We start from the raw sequence: 12,500 nt of genomic DNA, 5'->3' as shown, positions 1-12,500 counted from the left end.
TCTGGAGGAGACCAGACAGATTAACACTACTGGTCTAGAGGAGAACAGACAGATTAACACTACTGGTCTGGAGGAGAACAGACAGATTAACACTACTGGTCTGGAGGAGGACAGACAGATTAACACTACTGGTCTGGAGGAGAACAGACAGATTAACACTACTGGTCTGGAGGAGAACAGACAGATTAACACTACTGGTCTGGAGGAGGACAGACAGATTAACACTACTGGTCTGGAGGAGAACAGACAGATTAACACTACTGGTCTGGAGGAGAACAGACAGATTAACACTACTGGTCTGGAGGAGGACAGACAGATTAACACTACTGGTCTGGAGGAGGACAGACAGATTAACACTACTGGTCTGGAGGAGAACAGACAGATTAACACTACTGGTCTGGAGGAGAACAGACAGATTAACACTACTGGTCTAGAGGAGAACAGACAGATTAACACTACTGGTCTGGAGGAGAACAGACAGATTAACACTACTGGTCTGGAGGAGAACAGACAGATTAACACTACTGGTCTGGAGGAGAACAGACAGATTAACACTACTGGTCTGGAGGAGAACAGACAGATTAACACTACTGGTCTGGAGGAGAACAGACAGATTAACACTACTGGTCTGGAGGAGACCAGACAGATTAACACTACTGGTCTGGAGGAGGACAGACAGATTAACACTACTGGTCTGGAGGAGAACAGACAGATTAACACTACTGGGTACTGGTCTGGAGGAGAACAGACAGATTAACACTACTGGTCTGGAGGAGAACAGACAGATTAACACTACTGGTCTGGAGGAGAACAGACAGATTAACACTACTGGTCTGGAGGAGAACAGACAGATTAACACTACTGGTCTGGAGGAGAACAGACAGATTAACACTACTGGTCTGGAGGAGGACAGACAGATTAACACTACTGGTCTGGAGGAGAACAGACAGATTAACACTACTGGTCTGGAGGAGAACAGACAGATTAACACTACTGGTCTGGAGGAGAACAGACAGATTAACACTACTGGTCTGGAGGAGAACAGACAGATTAACACTACTGGTCTGGAGGAGAACAGACAGATTAACACTACTGGTCTAGAGGAGAACAGACAGATTAACACTACTGGTCTGGAGGAGAACAGACAGATTAACACTACTGGTCTGGAGGAGAACAGACATATTAACACTACTGGTCTGGAGGAGAACAGACAGATTAACACTACTGGTCTGGAGGAGAACAGACAGATTAACACTACTGGTCTGGAGGAGAACAGACAGATTAACACTACTGGTCTAGAGGAGAACAGACAGATTAACACTACTGGCCTGGAGGAGGACAGACAGATTAACACTACTGGTCTAGAGGAGAACAGACAGATTAACACTACTGGTCTGGAGGAGGACAGACAGATTAACACTACTGGTCTGGAGGAGGACAGACAGATTAACACTACTGGTCTGGAGGAGAACAGACAGATTAACACTACTGGTCTGGAGGAGGACAGACAGATTAACACTACTGGTCTGGAGGAGAACAGACAGATTAACACTACTGGTCTGGAGGAGACCAGACAGATTAACACTACTGGTCTGGAGGAGAACAGACAGATTAACACTACTGGCCTGGAGGAGAACAGACAGATTAACACTACTGGTCTGGAGGAGAACAGACAGATTAACACTACTGGTCTGGAGGAGGACAGACAGATTAACACTTCTGGTCTGGAGGAGAACAGACAGATTAACACTACTGGTCTGTAGGAGGACAGACAGATTAACACTACTGGTCTGGAGGAGGACAGACAGATTAACACTACTGGTCTGGAGGAGACCAGACAGATTAACACTACTGGTCTGGAGGAGGACAGACAGATTAACACTTCTGGTCTGGAGGAGAACAGACAGATTAACACTACTGGTCTGTAGGAGGACAGACAGATTAACACTACTGGTCTGGAGGAGGACAGACAGATTAACACTACTGGTCTGGAGGAGAACAGACAGATTAACACTACTGGTCTGGAGGAGAACAGACAGATTAACACTACTGGTCTAGAGGAGAACAGACAGATTAACACTACTGGTCTAGAGGAGAACAGACAGATTAACACTACTGGTCTGGAGGAGAACAGACAGATTAACACTACTGGTCTGGAGGAGAACAGACAGATTAACACTACTGGTCTGGAGGAGGACAGACAGATTAACACTACTGGTCTGGAGGAGAACAGACAGATTAACACTACTGGTCTGGAGGAGAACAGACAGATTAACACTACTGGTCTGGAGGAGAACAGACAGATTAACACTACTGGTCTGGAGGAGAACAGACAGATTAACACTACTGGTCTAGAGGAGAACAGACAGATTAACACTACTGGTCTGGAGGAGAACAGACAGATTAACACTACTGGTCTGGAGGAGAACAGACAGATTAACACTACTGGTCTGGAGGAGAACAGACAGATTAACACTACTGGTCTGGAGGAGAACAGACAGATTAACACTACTGGTCTGGAGGAGAACAGACAGATTAACACTACTGGTCTGGAGGAGGACAGACAGATTAACACTACTGGTCTGGAGGAGACCAGACAGATTAACACTACTGGTCTGGAGGAGAACAGACAGATTAACACTACTGGTCTGGAGGAGAACAGACAGATTAACACTACTGGTCTGGAGGAGAACAGACAGATTAACACTACTGGTCTGGAGGAGACCAGACAGATTAACACTACTGGTCTGGAGGAGAACAGACAGATTAACACTACTGGTCTGGAGGAGACCAGACAGATTAACACTACTGGTCTGGAGGAGAACAGACAGATTAACACTACTGGTCTGGAGGAGAACAGACAGATTAACACTACTGGTCTGGAGGAGGACAGACAGATTAACACTACTGGTCTAAAGGAGAACAGACAGATTAACACTACTGGTCTAAAGGAGAACAGACAGATTAACACTACTGGTCTGGAGGAGACCAGACAGATTAACACTACTGGTCTGGAGGAGGACAGACAGATTAACACTACTGGTCTGGAGGAGAACAGACAGATTAACACTACTGGTCTGGAGGAGAACAGACAGATTAACACTACTGGTCTGGAGGAGAACAGACAGATTAACACTACTGGTCTGGAGGAGAACAGACAGATTAACACTACTGGTCTGGAGGAGAACAGACAGATTAACACTACTGGTCTAGAGGAGAACAGACAGATTAACACTACTGGTCTGGAGGAGAACAGACAGATTAACACTACTGGTCTGGAGGAGAACAGACAGATTAACACTACTGGTCTGGAGGAGAACAGACAGATTAACACTACTGGTCTGGAGGAGGACAGACAGATTAACACTACTGGTCTGGAGGAGAACAGACAGATTAACACTACTGGTCTGGAGGAGAACAGACAGATTAACACTACTGGTCTGGAGGAGAACAGACAGATTAACACTACTGGTCTGGAGGAGAACAGACAGATTAACACTACTGGTCCGGAGGAGAACAGACAGATTAACACTAAACTCACCTGGTTCGTTGACTCGTACAAAAGAGTGCCTGGTGTTGTGTTGGCGTGTTTTAAAACACCTCTCACAGAAGTCAAAGTCGTCACAGTGTCTACATTTGAACCTGGGGCCGTTGATAGGGAACATCTGACAGCCATCACAGCTGCAGGAACAGAGTTAGACACAGAGGTCAGAGGTGACCATCACAGCTGCAGGAACAGAGTTAGACACAGAGATCAGAGGTGACCATTACAGCTGCAGGAACAGAGTTAGACACAGAGGTCAGAGGTGACCATCACAGCTGAGGGAAAACAGAGTTAGACACAGAGATCAGAGGTGACCATCACAGCTGAGGGAACAGAGTCAGACACAGAGGTCAGAGGTGACCATCACAGCTGCAGGAACAGAGTTAGACACAGAGATCAGAGGTGACCATTACAGCTGAGGGAAAACAGAGTTAGACACAGAGATCAGAGGTGACCATCACAGCTGAGGGAACAGAGTCAGACACAGAGGTCAGAGGTGACCATCACAGCTGCAGGAACAGAGTCAGACACAGAGGTCAGAGGTGACCATCACAGCTGCAGGAACAGAGTTAGACACAGAGGTCAGAGGTGACCATTACAGCTGCAGGAACAGAGTTAGACACAGAGATCAGAGGTGACCATCACAGCTGCAGGAACAGAGTTAGACACAGAGATCAGAGGTGACCATTACAGCTGCAGGAACAGAGTTAGACACAGAGATCAGAGGTGACCATCACAGCTGAGGGAAAACAGAGTTAGACACAGAGATCAGAGGTGACCATCACCGCTGCAGGAACAGAGTTAGACACAGAGGTCAGAGGTGACCATTACAGCTGCAGGAACAGAGTTAGACACAGAGATCAGAGGTGACCATTACAGCTGCAGGAACAGAGTTAGACACAGAGGTCAGAGGTGACCATCACAGCTGCAGGAACAGAGTTAGACACAGAGATCAGAGGTGACCATCACAGCTGCAGGAACAGAGTTAGACACAGAGATCAGAGGTGACCATTACAGCTGCAGGAACAGAGTTAGACACAGAGGTCAGAGGTGACCATCACAGCTGAGGGAAAACAGAGTTAGACACAGAGATCAGAGGTGACCATCACAGCTGAGGGAACAGAGTCAGACACAGAGGTCAGAGGTGACCATCACAGCTGCAGGAACAGAGTTAGACACAGAGGTCAGAGGTGACCATTACAGCTGCAGGAACAGAGTTAGACACAGAGATCAGAGGTGACCATCACAGCTGCAGGAACAGAGTTAGACACAGAGATCAGAGGTGACCATCACAGACCGTATAAGCGGTTAAAACATCCATTGATTGATTGGGTCCATTGATGAAAACATTGATTGATTGGGTCCATTGATAACTTGGGTCATGTCATTGTGAACAGTATTGAGGCCATCGTTTTCTTAATGGACGTGCCTGGTCAAATATATAAAGGTCAAATAAAACATCTATTAAACAATTGTATCCGTGCGGACTCCGGGTGAACACTGGGTACCAGCTCCATCTCAGACAGCAGCCCGGTCCAGTGAGACTGCTGAGTGAAGTCCAGAATCACATCCTTCCCATTGGCACTGAAAGCTGAACACAGGACAGCACCAGAGTTGACTTATAACCATTATTTAAGCAGGTAGATAACGGAGGGCGACATTTCTCCTTTAAAATGACCATCTTAAAGACGCCAGTGGCCACGAGGTGTTTGGGCCTTAAATATCAAATCAAATCAAATGTATTTATATAGCCCTTCGTACATCAGCTGATATCTCAAAGTGCTGTACAGAAACCCAGACTAAAACTGGGTAGAAAACAAAATGACCATCTTAAAGACGCCAGTGGCATAAGGTCACGAGGTGTTTGGGCCTTAAATACAGGTAGAAAACAAAATGACCAAAATAAATAGCAAACGAGTGACTTACCCTTGACCACTCCTACACTCCTGTGAGTGACAGAGCCCCATTTGTACTTCGGCGTCGTGACGGTAGCCTTCACCCTCACTTTGTCCCCGATCTTAATGTGGGATGGAGAGGTCTGTGGTGGGAAGCCTGGAGCAAGGAGATCCAGTCACATTAATATCAACATGCTCCTGGCCAATCAGAAAACAGGTTACAGGAGATCCAGTCACATTAATATCAACATGCTCCTGGCCAATCAGAAAACAGGTTACAGGAGATCCAGTCACATTAATATCAGCATGCTCCTGGCCAATCAGAAAACAGGTTACAGGAGATCCAGTCACATTAATATCAACATGCTCCTGGCCAATCAGAAAACAGGTTACAGGAGATCCAGTCACATTAATATCAACAGCTTTAAAGCATCCATCTTACCTAGTAGTTGAGTGTGTATATAGCGGACCCAGTAGGTCCCGCCTTTCTGCTGCCAGTCACACTGGACATTCAGGTCATGGAGTCCATCTCTGTCCAGTTTAATTACCTTCCCCATGTCTCCCTCGTACACTTCCTCATACGTTCTACAGCACTTCACCATCATGCCCACCTACAGTACATAGGGGTCAGAGGTTAATCACTTCCTCATACGTTCTACAGCACTTCACCGTCATGCCCACCTACAGTACATAGGGGTCAGAGGTTAAACACTTCCTCATACGTTCTACAGCACTTCACCATCATGCCCACCTACAGTACATAGGGGTCAGAGGTTAATCACTTCCTCATACGTTCTACAGCACTTCACCGTCATGCCCACCTACAGTACATAGGGGTCAGAGGTTAGAGGTCAGACATTAAATACACCTCATACGTTCTACAGCACTTCACCATCATGCCCACCTACAGTACATAGGGGTCAGAGGTTAAACACTTCCTCATACGTTCTACAGCACTTCACCATCATGCCCACCTACAGTACATAGGGGTCAGAGGTTAAACACTTCCTCATACGTTCTACAGCACTTCACCGTCATGCCCACCTACAGTACATAGGGGTCAGAGGTTAAACACTTCCTCATACGTTCTACAGCACTTCAACGTCATGCCCACCTACAGTACATAGGGGTCAGAGGTTAGAGGTCAGACATTAAATACACTTCCTCATCACGTTCTACAGCACTTCACCATCATGCCCACCTACAGTACATAGGGGTCAGAGGTTAAACACTTCCTCATACGTTCTACAGCACTTCACCATCATGCCCACCTACAGTACATAGGGTCAGAGGTTAAACACTTCCTCATACGTTCTACAGCACTTCACCATCATGCCCACCTACAGTACATAGGGGTCAGAGGTTAAACACTTCCTCATACGTTCTACAGCACTTCACCGTCATGCCCACCTACAGTACATAGGGGTCAGAGGTTAGAGGTCAGACATTAAATACATTTCCTCATACGTTCTACAGCACTTCACCATCATGCCCACCTACAGTACATAGGGGTCAGAGGTTAAACACTTCCTCATACGTTCTACAGCACTTCACCATCATGCCCACCTACAGTACATAGGGGTCAGAGGTTAAACACTTCCTCATACGTTCTACAGCACTTCACCGTCATGCCCACCTACAGTACATAGGGGTCAGAGGTTAGAGGTCAGACATGAAATACACCTCATACGTTCTACAGCACTTCACCGTCATGCCCACCTACAGTACATAGGGGTCAGAGGTTAAACAATTCCTCATACGTTCTACAGCACTTCAACGTCATGCCCACCTACAGTACATAGGGGTCAGAGGTTAGAGGTCAGACATGAAATACACCTCATACGTTCTACAGCACTTCACCGTCATGCCCACCTACAGTACATAGGGGTCAGAGGTTAATCACTTCCTCATACGTTCTACAGCACTTCACCGTCATGCCCACCTACAGTACATAGGGGTCAGAGGTTAGAGGTCAGACATTAAATACACCTCATACGTTCTACAGCACTTCACCATCATGCCCACCTACAGTACATAGGGGTCAGAGGTTAAACACTTCCTCATACGTTCTACAGCACTTCAACGTCATGCCCAACCTACATACAGAGATCGGGGGTTAGAGGTCAGAAGTTAAATATACTTCCTCATACGCAAGAGACAGAAGAGGAGGCATGACCCACTCACTGGTTGTCTGTTTTTCTCTGGCTCAATGAAAGTCAATGAACTAAGTAGACCAGATCCATCTGCTATTACATTGGTGTCTATGAGACCCATCTGCTATTACATTGGTGTCTATAAGACACAGCCAGTTCAGTAGACCAGATCCATCTGCTATTACATTGGTGTCTATGAGACCCATCTGCTATTACATTGGTGTCTATGAGACACATCTGCTATTACATTGGTGTCTATAAGACACAGCCAGTTCAGTAGACCAGATCCATCTGCTATTACATTGGTGTCTATGAGACACAGCCAGTTCAGTAGACCAGATCCATCTGCTATTACATTGGTGTCTATGAGACACAGCCAGTTCAGTAGACCAGATCCATCTGCTATTACATTGGTGTCTATGAGACACAGCCAGTTCAGTAGACCAGATCCATCTGCTATTACATTGGTGTCTATGAGACACAGCCAGTTCAGTAGACCAGATCCATCTGCTATTACATTGGTGTCTATGAGACACAGCCAGTTCAGTAGACCAGATCCATCTGCTATTACATTGGTGTCTATGAGACACAGCCAGTTCAGTAGACCAGATCCATCTGCTATTACATTGGTGTCTATGAGACACAGCCAGTTCAGTAGACCAGATCCATCTGCTATTACATTGGTGTCTGAGACAGCCAGTTCAGTAGACCAGATCCATCTGCTATTACATTGGTGTCTATGAGGACAGCCAGTTCAGTAGACCAGATCCATCTGCTATTACATTGGTGTCTATAAGACACAGCCAGTTCAGTAGACCAGATCCATCTGCTATTACATTGGTGTCTGGAGACAGCCAGTTCAGTAGACCAGATCCATCTGCTATTACATTGGTGTCTATGAGACAGCCAGTTCAGTAGACCAGATCCATCTGCTATTACATTGGTGTCTATGAGACAGCCAGTTCAGTAGACCAGATCCATCTGCTAATACATTGGTGTCTATGAGACACAGCCAGTTCAGTAGACCAGATCCATCTGCTATTACATTGGTGTCTATGAGACAGCCAGTTCAGTAGACCAGATCCATCTGCTATTACATTGGTGTCTATGAGACACAGCCAGTTCAGTAGACCAGATCCATCTGCTATTACATTGGTGTCTATGAGACACAGCCAGTTCAGTAGACCAGATCCATCTGCTATTACATTGGTGTCTATAAGACACAGCCAGTTCAGTAGACCAGATCCATCTGCTATTACATTGGTGTCTATGAGACAGCCAGTTCAGTAGACCAGATCCATCTGCTATTACATTGGTGTCTATGAGACACAGCCAGTTCAGTAGACCAGATCCATCTGCTATTACATTGGTGTCTATGAGACACAGCCAGTTCAGTAGACCAGATCCATCTGCTATTACATTGGTGTCTATAAGACACAGCCAGTTCAGTAGACCAGATCCATCTGTTATTACATTGGACCTAGTCCTTTAGTGGAGAACCTATAGGACCTAGTCCTTTAGTGGAGACCTGGACCTAGTCTTTAGTGGAGAACCTATGGACCTAGTCCTTTAGTGGAGAACCTATAGGACCTAGTCCTTTAGTGGAGAACCTATAGGACCTAGTCCTTTAGTGGAGAACCCATAGGACCTAGTCCTTTAGTGGAGAACCTATAAGGACCTAGTCCTTTAGTGGAGAACCTATAGGACCTAGTCCTTTAGTGGAGAACCCTATAGACCTATAGTCCTTTGGTGGAGAACCTATAGGACCTAGTCCTTTAGTGGAGAACCTATAGGACCTAGTCCTTTAGTGGAGAACCTATAGGACCTAGTCCTTTAGTGGAGAACCTATAGGACCTAGTCCTTTAGTGGAGAACCTATAGGACCTAGTCCTTTAGTGGAGAACCTATAGGACCTAGTCCTTTAGTGGAGAACCTATAGGACCTAGTCCTTTAGTGGAGAACCTAATAGGACCTAGTCCTTTAGTGGAGAACCTATAGGACCTAGTCCTTTAGTGGAGAACCTATGGGACCTAGTCCTTTGGTAGACCTAGGACCTAGTCCTTTGGTGGAGAACCTATAGGACCTAGTCCTTAGGGGCCTTTAATGGAGAACCTATAGGACCTAGTCCTTTAGTGGAGAACCTATAGGACCTAGTCCTTTAGTGGAGAACCTATAGGACCTAGTCCTTTAGTGGAGAACCTATGGAGGACCTAGTCCTTTAGTGGAGAGAACCTATAGGACCTAGTCCTTTAATTGCTGGAGAACCTGTAGGACTCAATCCATTTAAGTTGGAGTTCTGAACAAATCTTGACGTAAGACCTGGTTGACCTTCAGTGGAGAACCTATAGGACCTAGTCCTTTGGTGGAGAACCTATAGGACCCCTAGTCCTTTGAGTGGAGAACCTATGGGACCTAGTCCTTTAGTGGAGAACCTATAGGACCTAGTCCTTTAGTGGAGAACCTATAGGACCTAGTCCTTTAGTGGAGAACCTATAGGACCTAGTCCTTTAGTGGAGAACCTATAGGACCTAGTCCTTTAGTGGAGAACCTATAGGACCTAGGCCTTTAGTGGAGAACCTATAGGACAGTGATGCTGACACCTTCTTCTAAAACGGATTGAAAATGTTTTTTATCAATCTATAAAGCAAAAACATTTTTTTTTTTAGAAATGATAGCTAATTTATTTAAAATAAAATAAATATCACGTTTGCACAAGTAATTAGACCCTTTACTCAGTACTTTGTTGAAGCACCTTTGGCAGCGATTACAGCCTGGAGTCTTCTTGGGTATGACGCTACAAGCATTGCTTACACCTGTATTTGGGAGTTTCTCCCATTCTTCTCTACAGATCCTCTCAAGCTCTGTCAGGTTGGATGGGGAAGCGGACGCTGCACAGCTATTTCTCAGTTCTCTCCAGAGATGTTCGATCCAGGTTCAAGTCCAGACTCTGGCTGGGCAACTCAAGGATATTGAGACTTGTCCCGAAGCCACTCCTGCATTGTCTTGGCTGTGTGCTTACGGTCGTTGTCCTGTTGGAAGGTGAACCTTTGCCCCAGTCTGGGGTTCTGAGCACTCTGGAGCAGGTTCTCGTCAAGGAGCTCTCTGTACTTTTCTCAGTTGATCTTTCCCTCAATCCTGACTAGTCTCCCAGTCCCTGCCGCTGAAAAACATCCCCACAGCATGATGCTGCCACCACCATGCCTCACCGTAGGGATGGTGCCTGGTTTCCTCCAGAGCGTGATGCTGGCATTCCTAACCAAAGAGTTCAATTTGGTTTCATCAGACCAGAGAATATTTTTCTCATGGTCTGAGAGTCCTTTAGTTGGATTTTGGCACCCTCGAAGGCCCTTCTCCCCTGATTGCTCAGTTTGGCCAGGCGGCAGTCTTACCTGAATGTTCTCTCTGATATAACACAGCATGGTCATCGTTTGCTCTGGAAATCTGATTGGTTCTTAAAGGTCTGAGTCTCCGTCACCACGGCATCCAGGAGGCTGAGGACACACAGAGTATATGAATGCATCAATGAATTCATCTAGCGTGAAAGTTCCAGGTTGAGTTCCAACATTATAGTAGCTACACATGATAAAAGAACCACAGGTGATTCCCAAGTCATTGGTTCAGCAGTAATGGCTGCAGAGATCTGTGGTGATTCTAGAGTCATTGGTTCAGCAGTAATGGCTGCAGAATCTATGGGTGATTCCCAGTGTCCATTGGTTCAGCAGTAATGGCTGCAGAGATCTATAGGTGATTCCCAGTGTCATTGGTTCAGCAGTAATGGCTGCAGAGATCTATCGGTGATTCCCAGGTCATTGGTTCAGCAGTAATGGCTGCAGAGATCTATGGGTGATTCCCAGTGGTCATTGGTTCAGCAGTAATGGCTGCTTTGTGATCAGGTAGGTCATAGGGGTAAACTAGCCAGGTAGGGTGTATTAGCTGGGTCTGTGACCAGTAGGGGTGTGTATTGCTTGGGTCTGTGCTAGGTAGGGTGTATTATCTGGTCTGTAGCCAGGTAGGGGTGTATTAGCTGGGTCTGTGATCCAGAGTAGGGGTGTATTACTGGTCTGTGCCCAGATTAGGGGTGCTATTAGCTGTGGTCTGTAGCCAGGTAGGGGTGTATTAGCTGGGTCTGTGACCAGGTAGGGTGTATTAGCTGGGTCTGCAGCCAGGTAGGGTGTATTAGCTGGGTCTGTGACCAGGTAGAGGGTGTATTAGCTGGGTCTGTGCCAAGTAAGGGTGTCATCAGCTGGGTCTGTATGAGGTAGAGTGTATTGCTGGGTCTGTAACCAGGTAGGTGTATTAGCTGGGTCTGTGACCAGGTAGGGGGTGTATTAGCTGGGTCTGTGACCAGGTAGGGAAGTGTATTAGCTGGGTCTGTGAGCCCAGAGTAGAGAGTTGTGTTAGCTGGGTCTGCTGCCGGTGCAGGTGTATTAGGCTGAGTGTCTGCCAGGTAGGGGTGTATTAGCTGGGTCTGTGACCAGGCAGGGAGTGTATTAGCTGGGTCTGACTCCAGGTAGGGGGTGTGTAGCTGGGTCTGTAGCCAGGTAGGGTGTATTAGCTGGGTCTGTAGCCAGGTAGGTAGGGAGTGTATTAGCTGGGTCTGTGACCAGGCAGGGTGTCCCATTAGCTGGGTCTGTGACCAGGCAGGGGTGTATTAGCTTGGGTCTGTTGACCAGGCAGGGTGTATTGGGTCTGGGTCTGTGACCAGGTGACGGGCAGCCTTACCACTGGGAAGGCTGCGGGAGCCTGCTCCTCCAGCTCCTCCTCCGGCTCCCTCCTCCAGCTCCTCCTCAGGTAGTCATCAGGCACCCCGTGTCAACATCAAGACAGCTCTGTTTGACCTGGACATCAGGATGAGGTCCAGCAACCAAGGCCCACTAAAGACTCCACACCACAGGACCGCACACATTAA

General features: G+C 46.8%; 1 protein-coding gene across 1 annotated transcript in view; it reads right to left on the bottom strand.

Moving 5' to 3' along the window:
* The window catches only part of LOC135566540 (E3 ubiquitin-protein ligase HERC2-like), an 11,420-nt gene extending 404 nt beyond the window's left edge, over positions 1 to 11,016 (bottom strand). The window contains exons 1-5 of the mRNA XM_065014238.1: positions 10,981 to 11,016; positions 5,882 to 6,050; positions 5,471 to 5,596; positions 5,033 to 5,135; positions 3,542 to 3,681 (exon numbers count right to left, since the gene is read on the bottom strand). Coding sequence (XP_064870310.1) covers positions 3,542 to 3,681; positions 5,033 to 5,135; positions 5,471 to 5,596; positions 5,882 to 6,050; positions 10,981 to 11,016 — 574 coding nt within the window. The remainder of the gene's footprint in view (positions 1 to 3,541; positions 3,682 to 5,032; positions 5,136 to 5,470; positions 5,597 to 5,881; positions 6,051 to 10,980) is intronic.
* Positions 11,017 to 12,500: the final 1,484 nt, after the last annotated feature.

The sequence above is a fragment of the Oncorhynchus nerka genome, unplaced genomic scaffold (genome assembly GCF_034236695.1).
Source record: "Oncorhynchus nerka isolate Pitt River unplaced genomic scaffold, Oner_Uvic_2.0 unplaced_scaffold_4292, whole genome shotgun sequence".
Taxonomy (NCBI): Eukaryota; Metazoa; Chordata; class Actinopteri; order Salmoniformes; family Salmonidae; genus Oncorhynchus; species Oncorhynchus nerka.
This window is presented reverse-complemented; position numbering and strand designations above follow the sequence as displayed.